Raw genomic sequence first — 10,207 nt, 5'->3', positions numbered from 1 at the left:
AAAAATCCATATCATGTATCGATATTTTTATAAGGTTTAAGGGTTTTTATGCAACTGAATGTTATTTTACATCATTAACATTTTTGTCATGTTTCTGGGCATAAAACTTTTATTCTGACGATATTTCCCCTTGTTATTGTTTTTCCTTTTCCAATTCTGTCATTGTAAATGAGGCGCTGTAGAAAGCAGCCTTATAATATCAACTGTACAGTTTTTTAAACTTTGAATCTTTTGTATGTTTTCAGCTGGCTAAGGACTGCGAGGCTCTTAAAGCTCAAGCAACTTCCCTATTAGGAGAACTGAATGAGCGACAGAGCTGCCTGGAAAAAAGTGAACATGAACGCAAAATGTTGGAAGAAAAGTAAGTCCTGTCAGCGCTACAGTATAATGTATTTAGATGGTGTGCAAGTGTGCTAATTTGTTTCTTTCTGTTATTTGTGTGGCCAGGCTATGCAGTAAGATGAAGGCCCTGCAGGTGGCAGAGCGTGAGCTGGAGCAGCAGAGGAAGCAGCATCATGTGGCCATGGACAAGCTGCTGCTGCAGACCCAGAGCCTGGAGCAGGCTCTGAAGACAGAGAGACATGTCGTCACAGAGGAGAAGTGGGTCCAACACACACACACACACACACACACACACACACACACACACACACACTAACACACACATAGCAGTGTCCTACCTGGTTATAACATAATTCTGCATAATTATGATATTTAGAAAGATTTACTCCAGAGATTGAAATATTTCTTTTCTGGGGATATTTAAAAAAAAGTCTCTTTAAGTAAGATAAATGAATGTTCATCCTGTCACATTGTATCATATTGTAATTTTCTTACAACTAAGATCCTGTATTCACATAATGTTTCCCTCTAGCAGAAAACCAAGGCAGTCAGGTTGGGACGCTGGGTTGAAGAATTTATGCGATAAGAGAAAAAAAAACGCTGCATGTGTGGTTTGATTGACGTTAGCTAATGTCATGGTAACAGAGAGCTGACTACACAGCTCATAACAAGCTTACAACCCGTAGGGTGAAACAAGTACAGCACTCACCAGCAACATTCAGTGTACAGTCTGTCTGCTCCCACAAAAGGACTATTCTGTGTCTGTTATGAGTCTCTTTCTGGACACAGCAAGAACAAGCTTCTTTTTCATTTTCTTGGTTATCAGGCTAACTGGTGACCTGCCCTCTCTGATATATGATTGATAGCCTGAAAAAGAGCGACTGTGATGACCCCAGTCCTTTCTGCTCAGAGCAGCCGCACAAGAAAGGCAGGTCACTTCGAAAACAGATGTGTTGCCACAGGCGCTTACTCCTCATTGGGAAGAATTGCAAAAAGATGCTGGCAGTTAGAAGAAAAACATTATGTGTAGAAAGGCCCTAATACATATGCACATATATAACATATCTATTGATTTTGGTACTGTATTTTCATACCAACTTTATTGGTATCTGTATTCTGTTTTTAATCTCCTTGTTGTCCTTTTTCTTTCTGCTTTTAATTAATTAAATCCTGTGGACAGATGTTGTAAATTAGCATCTTGCTGTAAGCACTTAGTGCACTGCATCTGGTGCTTGTGCATGATTGTACGTTGCAGCATCAGTGTTACTGCTATGGCCATGTCAACTATCCAAACATTCAGTGAACAAAAACAAGCAGAAAAAGAACCAGTTCAGTTCAAGTATGGATCATGTATGGAGCCTCCTGTGTGAACAAGATATTCGCTTGTTAGGATAAATATAACACATTTAAATCATTTTCCGTGTGGTGTAGTTGTATTGCTCAATTTCTATTACAGAAAAGTGATTTCAGCTGTTTCACTGTGGTAATTACTTCTAGGCTCTGTTCAGAATTCTTTAATGTACTGAGATTTGGCAAACTACACTGTATGGTAAAATTTTGTTTCCCATTTTTCCTCTTAGAAAGAAATTGACACAACTGCAGCATGCCTACACATGTCTGTTTAGAGACTATGATTCTAAACTGAAGACTGAGGTAAAAGCACATCCAACAATCTTTTTAGTTTTGCTAATTAGCTTATTGGTTCATATCGAAATATTCATCAGTGTGTGTTTGTCTCCCAGGGAGGAGATCTGTGCAGCAGACTGGAGGAGGCAGAGAGAGCACTGGCACTGAAGCAGGACCTGATAGATAAACTGAAGGAGGAGGTGGAGCAACAGAAAGGTTCACTAGAGACTGTTCCTGTTCTCACTGCGCAGGTAGTTACACAACAGTTTGATTAGATATTCTCTATTTGCCACAAAATAATTCATTTTGCTCAGATGAGCAAAAATATATATAGACACAGCAAACTACACTACATTTTAGTATATATTTAAGATAATTAAACATATTCTGAACATCAAGTCAGTTACCTGGAATACCTCTGAGGCACATTTCAGTTGTACACAAACCAGCCTGAAATACAGGCACACTGAAACAAAGGGAACAAAATGGCTGTTGTTGAATGAAGTCATATCTCTTTGTGTCTGCTCAGGCTGAGATCTACAAGGGAGATTTCCTAGCAGAGCGAGAAGCGAGAGAGAAGCTGAACCAGAAGAAAGAGGAGCTGCAGGATCAGCTGACTCAGGCCCTGGCTGAGATTGACAGGCTCAAGCAAGAAGCCACATCACGGTACTAAAAAAAACCAACACATATATGCGTTGGTCAGACAGTCAGTCTGCCTTGCTGTGTGCTCCAACTGACTGTTTTAATGGACAATCATATCTCTTTTCACATAATTTATTATCAAGGGTCACAAAGTCCTTGTATGCTGAATTTCTCTACTTGCCTTCAGTCTCAACTGTTAATCAGATGCTGCATCAGCAACTTGAGGCGACATTAACTTTACTGCAGCTTTCATCAAAGACATGGCTGTTGGCACATCATCAAGATGGATACTTGTATCTGAAGTCAGAGCTGTTTCTGTGTTTGTCCCCTGCCTGTCAAGAAATAGAGATATTTGTAAACATTTATTAAAGCTTGATATGAACATCTTTCAGTGCACGTATGGAACAAATGAAGCTGAGACACCTGGAAGACTTTCCAGCACGGGCCCCACTTATTCCACCTCCACAAGGTACATTATCACAACACACACACACACACACAAACACTCATGTACCTCATATTTACTCTATTTTGTAGGCCTCTCTAAGCTCTCAAGCTCTGCTTAATGATTTCTTTAATGATCAAGATGTTAGAGGGCTGACTCTGAAGTGGCCTCACAATTTGATTCTTACGATTCAGATGTGGATGTTGGAATGAAAAACTATTATCAATGATTGTCAATATCTGGTATCTGCCATTATTTATATGGTTGCACACGGCTACTTTTTCATCATTTTAATTCCCTTTTTATTTAGAAAGTCCTTTCAATCATCAGACTACAACAGTCTGCAATATAGAATTTGCTTCTTTTTTTTGTCATTAAAGCTCCTGTTTGTAAGATGGTAAAACTGACGCTTTGGGTTTCCCAACTCGTCAGATACTGACGCTTTCAGATGGTGGGCGACCCGACCTACAATCCTAAAGCGTCAGTATCTGACGAGTTGGGAAACCCAAAGCGTCAGTTTTACCATCTTACAAACAGGAGCTTTAAAGTATTTATTTATTTTCATAAGATAATGCAAATAACTTAAAGACATCAGAAACAAAAAACAAAAACAAAACATAAAGAGGCAGTCGAAAGAAAACTTAAAGGACAACACCCCTCTTCATCCCTCTGTACCACTGTACTGTTTGTGATTATATCAGCTGCGTTGTGTTTCTACATATTTTTAGTGTACCAGGCCCTTAATATATATTTTAAAAAAAATAGTCCCACACCAAATGAAACTTCCCTTTAACATAGTTCTTCCTGGCAATCAGATATTCGTAAGATGCAGTCTCCGTCATCAATTGAGTCCAATCTGCGAGCCCCGGCGTACATGTGCTCTTCCAGTTCCTCACTATCAGCCTTGCTGCTGTGATGAGGCCTACAATTATTAGTGCATGCTGTCCTTTGTTGACCCCTTGTGGCAAAAGTGTGCCATCTCCCAAGAGTCAGAACAGAGGAGACTCCAGTATTAGATTAGATTAGATTAGATGTAGTTTATTGTCCACTAGGGAAATTCATTTTGCTCAGGTCAGTCAAGACAGTAATATGCAAAAACAATCACAGTAAAAAAAAAAAAAGAAAGAACTCTAGTCTCTGGGAACGTGCATGTGAGGGGGTGTCAACACAACACACACACAACAGGGCCAGTTCTTCCAAGTGGAGCGGGGGGCGGGGGAATTATGGGGGGTTCTGTTTGTTAAGAAGCCTGATAGCAGAGGGGATAAAGCTGTTCCTGCCCCTGTTTGTTTTAAATACAGGGGCAGCATATCTCCTACCAGAGGGCAGGATCTGAAAGCAGGTGCTGAGGTTATGAGTTGAGTCCCTCGCGATATTTCTTGCTTTCTTCACCGTCCTCTGGTCATAGAGCCACTGGAGGTTTGAGCACTGCTCCCCACAAAGTTTGGACCCCAGGGTGACCACCATCCGTAGTTTGGCCTTGTTGGTCTCTGAGAGCCCCTCATACCAGGCCAAAAGGGAAAATGTGATGAGGCTCTCTATGTGGCAGATGTAGAAGCTGCGGAGGATGGGAGGGGCTACGTCCAGATGCCTCAGCCTCCTCAGGAGGTAGATCCGCTGCTGGCACTTTTTGAAGATGGTTTGTGTGTTGTCATTGAAGGTCAGCCTGCTGTCGATGATGGTCCCAAGGTACTTGTAGCTGCTAACCCTCTCCACAGCCTCTCCGTTGAGTGTCAGCTGTGGAACAGGGTCAACCTTCCTCCGGAAATCATTGAGGAGCTCCTTTGTCTTCCTCACATTTATCTGGAGAAAGTGCTCATCGCACCACTGTTGCAGATTCATCACTTCTTCCTCAAAATGGGTGTGGCTGTTGGAAGTGTCGACCAATGCAGTGTCGTCTGCAAACTTCACGACCATGCTCACACTGTCCGAGGCCCACAGGTCGTTGGTGTATAGGGAGAACGGGATTGGGGAAATCACTGTCCCCTGGGGGGCGCCAGTAGATGTGAGCATGACAGGAGAGGTAGAGTTATCCACCCTGACCAACTGCTCCCTTTTGAGGAGGAAGTCCAATATCCAGAGGATCATGTAGGGATCCACCTGGAGCTCTTGCAGTTTGGCACAGAGGATGTGGGGCTGCATGCAGTTAAAGGCTGAGGAGAAATCCACAAACAGGATCCTGGTGTATGCGCACGGCTTTTCTAAGTGACTGTAGGTGGTATGTAATACAGTCATCAGTGCATCCTCCACTGAGCGGTTTTGCCTGTAGGCAAACTGCAGTGGATCGAGGGTGGGGCTTACTTGTAAGAGGAGGCGAGGTAGCATTAGTCTCTCCATGCATTTTACCAAGACCGATGTGAGGGCCACAGGTCGGTAGTCATTCAGCTCTACAGGATGGATGGTCTTGGGGATAGGTCTTATCTCAGAACGCTTCCACAGTGTGGGGATGGTATTTTCCCGGAGAGAGCGGTTGAAGAGATGACAGAGGACGCTGGCTAGCTCATCTGAACATTCCTTTATCACCCTCCCTTTAATGAGATCTGGTCCCGGGGCCTTAGATGGATTGAGCCTCACCAGGCCCTGCCTCACCTCCTCCTCAGTGAGGACGATTGGCTGACCCCGCCCCTCCTTGATCTCGTGCTGGAGTTCATACCTCAGCCCCTCTGTTACTGCACTGAAGTCCTGAGTGTCAAACCGACAATAAAATGAGTTCAGATTGGTGACAAATGCTGCCTCCTCTTCTTTCCTCCTGTCTGTGGTTCTCTTGGCTGGGGCTTTACCTGTGAGTACAGAGAGGCCTTGCCAGGCCTGCCTCAGATTGCCAGTTTGGAACATGGCCTCAACCCGTTCCTTGTAGCGTCCTTTGGCTTGGGTTATCTCCCTCTTTAATGCTGTTTGGGCAGCTCTCCCCTCCACTCTGTGCCCAGTAGCAAAGGCTTGGCGCTTAGCCTGTATTGCTCTTTTTAGTTGAGGTGTGAGCCATGGCTTATTGTTTGGATAGCACTTTACAGTCTTTGTGGGTATTAGCATACTCTCACAATATTGGATGTATGAAGTCACTGCAGTGACAGACTGTTCGAGGGAATGGTCCTGGATGAAAATCTGCCAGTCTGTGCAGGCGAAACAGCCCTGCAGGCTCTGGGTTGCCTCCCTGGACCACACTTGAACTGTTCTCTGCTTCACCCTCTCTTGCTTCAGTTTTTGTCTGTATGTGGGCAGCAGCTGAACAGCAAAGTGGTCTGAGGTGCCTACTGGTGGTTTCTGCAGGGATTTGTAGGGCTCCTTTATATTGCCATAACACAGGTCCAGCTGCTTCTCTCCTCTTGTGTTACATGAAACATACTGCTCAAATGTGGGCAGCAAAGAGTCCAGTTTGCAGGTGTTAAAATCCCCCAGGATGATCTTGGACGCACCAGGGGAGGCAGTTTGTAGCTTTTCAATACATTGGTAAATTGTCTGAGAAGCCCTAGTTGAATTAGCTGATGGTGGAATATAAACAGCTGTCACAATCACCTGCCCAAATTCCCTGGGTAGGTAGAATGGGCGCAGGGAAATAGACAACAGTTCCAACTCATCCGTGCAAATTTTATCTTTAACATGCACAGAGGAGCACCAGCGTTCATTAATATAGAAACAGACTCCCCCTCCCGTTTTTTTACCTGTCATGTTCAAGTCTCTGTCCGCACGCATCGGTCCAAGAAATCCATTTAGCTGAAGAATGTCATTCTGTAAATCCTCAGATAGCCATGTTTCCGTAAAACACAAGATACACGCATCCCTGTATTCTTTCAGGAATCGGATGTTGGTGTTTCGTTCATCAATCCTGTTCCGCAATGATCTAACATTCGCGAGGAGAATAGTTGGGAGCGGTAGATTCGTTTTGCGCCTCTGTAGTTTTCTCCGTATTCCCCCTCGCTTGCCTCTCTTCCTCCTCCGCCGACGGAGCTGGTCTCTCCACTGGAGCTTGTGTCCGAGCTGCTCTCTGATCTCCGGTGGTAGAATATCAATATCTGTTTTTCCCTCACCATGTTGCTTGATGTCGAAGAGCTGCTCTCTGGTGTAGGAGATGGCTTTTCCCCTCTTTTCCTCGTGGCAGTGAACCCCCGTGAGGAAAAATATCGCCCCGAAAGTAAAGAAAAAGCTGTTCATTTTGCAGTCCATTTAAGCCTCCTGCTCCGTTGTTGTTGTTGCGATCCGTAACACTTAATCAAACAAACAAATAAGTAAATCAAATGGACAAAACAAACAAAACCCGCTATACTCTGACCGTCGCGGTTCGCCAGCAGAGCAGCGCCCCCCAAACATGTAAAAATGTACCATTTTCACCCTTACACTTCCAACATCTTTTGTCTTCTACTAAGCCCATTCTAAAAAGCTTCACGGGAGTATAGTAGTATCTATGTATAATTTTGTAATGGGTAAATTTGCTTCTAACATCCCTGGTGGCCCATCCAACCTTGGAAACTATATTATGCCATTTCTCCTCACTTATTTCACACTCTAAATCTCTGCCATATTAATCTAAGATTTTCAGTATTCACACTTTGTAATTCCATTATCTTTTTGAAAAACAATGAAGCCCTGTGCATTGTATTTGGCAAATCAAATATGTTTTGCAACATATTAGATTCCTCTGTACTTCTGTTAAGTGGGAACACACTTGGCACACTGCTCCTTAGTTGTAGATATTTCCAGAATTCACCCCTTCCCTCCAAAAGAAATTGATCTACTAGCTCCTGATATGGCTTCAAAACTGCATCCTTATATAGATCATCAATCACACTAATACTCCTCTGCCAAGGATCCCAACAAAATGAGTGTCTACCTATCACGATTCGTGGGTTAACCCACACAGGAGAATACCCCTGCTTGTATTGTGATTTCCCCATCAACCTATGCACCTCAGACCACACCCATTGAGAGTGCTTCAGAATGGGATTTTTCCCCTCCTCCACCACCTTAATCTGAGAGAGAGCCTGTATGGGTCTGGAGGGGGCCACCATGTCAATTTCTATTTTAATCCAATCTGGTTGAGAATCGTAGCTAGCCCAATGCCTCACCAGTTTAGCCAATTCAAAAGCTAAATTATATATTTCTACATTTGGAAGGGCCAAGCCCCCATTTTCCCTAGTAATACATAGCTTTTTAATATTAATCCTAGGTTTTTTTCCCGTTCCACAAATAATCTTTAACCATTTGATTATATTGTTTGTATATGCCACTAGGAATAATTACTGGCAGCAACATTGATATATAATTAAATTGTGGTGCTATCACCATCTTAATAGTATTAATTTTACCCCACAAGGTGAGATTAATTATCTTCCATCTTTCCAAACTATTTTTCACCCCTGAAGTAATGGCATTAGATTAATTAAGCAATATTACCCGAGAGGGTGTGCTTTAAGGTCATATGAGCATGACAGTGATGCGGTCAGCGCCGAGGTCCGCAAGCATAATCTTTATCCATTTTAGGAAATCCCCTCCAAAGTCAAACACCCTCAATGTATACAAAAGGTAAGCCAGTTCCACTCTATCATACGCTTTTTCTGCGTCCAACGAAAGCGCTGCGGTGGGCGTATCCGCATCACGACTTGCCCACATGAGATGTAATAACCGCCTAACATTATCTGATGAAGAACGCCCTTTAACAAAACCCACTTGATCTGCATGTATTATGTATGGCATAGATTTTTTTTTATAGAATGTGCTTCTTGTCAGTAGCAGTATCTGTGTGAGCTGATACTGGCACATTGAAAGTCGTGGATGTCACACGGCTCTGTGTGTGATTTTTTTTTTTTTCCTCACTGGCGATTTCTGCCCCCCTCCTGCATATCTCCTAACATGAGTTTGCGCACAATTCAAAGCATGAGAGCAATGTTGTGATGTAACTTTACAACTTTATTATCCAGCCAAGGCTCATATGCTGTGTCTGCATTGATGCAGAATCTTTTAAGTCGCATCTGATCGCTTGTCAGCCATATTGGTTGTTGTGGTTTTCAATTGCACTTACTACTGCCGTCCACTAGGTTGCCAATTATTATATTGGTTGGGTCTGTATTGTCGTGTGTGTGTGTGTGTGTGTGTGTGTGTGTATCTTGTAGACAAATGAGGGGGAAAAGTATTTATACTTTTATTTGGTCAAGGTTTTTTTTCTGGTAGAAGTCATTTTAAAATGCCATTATTCTCTGTCAACACAGGTGCGTTCCCTGGTGCAGCTTTCAACACAGCACCCCCTGCCACCTCGTTCCGCAATCAAGGTTTGGTACCAGTTGGTGATCAAGGGGCAGCCGGAGCTGAGGAGCTGCCAGATTTATGTTGTCCTAAGTGCCAATACCAGGCTCCAGATATGGATACACTGCAGATACATGTCATGGATTGTATACAGTAACATGAGCATAGCTCAGCATGCCATGACACAAACTCCCACTACCAAACAAGTGTTGGAGGGAGCTAGAGAGAGAGAGAGAGATATATATATATATATATATATATATATATATATATATATATATATATATATATATAGATATATATATATATATATATAGATATATATATATATATATATATATATATATATATATATATATATATATATAGATATATATATATATATATATATATATATATATATATACACACACACACACACACACATATCCCTCCAACACTTGTTTGGTAGTTGCACCTTACTCCCTCTCCCATGCAAAGACACATACATTTACCTTAAAAAATACCATTGATCTGACCTTTTTTTTTTTAACTGAAAATGTTGAAATCAAGACAAGTGGCAATCAGATGACTGTGAAGACAGCAAGATCTGCAGCACCTTTTCCTAGAACTGCTCCATGGATTCACATTCTGCTGTAGCTTTTTCATTTCTCAACTCATTCTTTTCTCTCCTGATACCTGATTTTTTTATTTCCCTTCTCCCTTCCCCCAGTCTTTACTCTGATTTGGGACACTGATGCTCCTGATCATCAGTATTTTGTACATGATCCCCAATCTCTTCATCTGGTCCCCATTTTTTGTTCCCCTCCCCTTAAGTGGTAAAGTGGCAACTGAAGAGGTAATAAACATCAGTATTCATTGAGCCCAAGTTGAAAAAGGTGACAAAGCAGAGTGGTTAGTTTCCCCCCAAAGAGGAAA

At 42.5% G+C, this 10,207-nt stretch overlaps 1 protein-coding gene across 6 annotated transcripts in view; it reads left to right on the top strand.

The window, feature by feature from the left end:
- The window catches only part of ikbkg (inhibitor of nuclear factor kappa B kinase regulatory subunit gamma), a 23,539-nt gene extending 13,986 nt beyond the window's left edge, over positions 1–9,553 (top strand). For all 6 annotated transcript variants that reach the window (XM_030424288.1, XM_030424289.1, XM_030424290.1 and 3 more), the window contains 7 exons: positions 246–361; positions 448–600; positions 1,923–1,995; positions 2,085–2,219; positions 2,498–2,634; positions 3,003–3,079; positions 9,256–9,553. In XM_030424288.1, the coding sequence (XP_030280148.1) occupies positions 246–361; positions 448–600; positions 1,923–1,995; positions 2,085–2,219; positions 2,498–2,634; positions 3,003–3,079; positions 9,256–9,446 (882 nt within the window). In that variant the 3' untranslated portion in view covers positions 9,447–9,553. The remainder of the gene's footprint in view (positions 1–245; positions 362–447; positions 601–1,922; positions 1,996–2,084; positions 2,220–2,497; positions 2,635–3,002; positions 3,080–9,255) is intronic.
- The last annotated feature ends 654 nt before the right edge of the window (positions 9,554–10,207 follow it).

Source organism: Sparus aurata, chromosome 7, assembly GCF_900880675.1.
Source record: "Sparus aurata chromosome 7, fSpaAur1.1, whole genome shotgun sequence".
Classification (NCBI taxonomy): domain Eukaryota; kingdom Metazoa; phylum Chordata; class Actinopteri; order Spariformes; family Sparidae; genus Sparus; species Sparus aurata.
The sequence above is the reverse complement of the archived record's forward strand: the minus strand, read 5'-3'. Positions and strand labels throughout refer to the sequence as shown.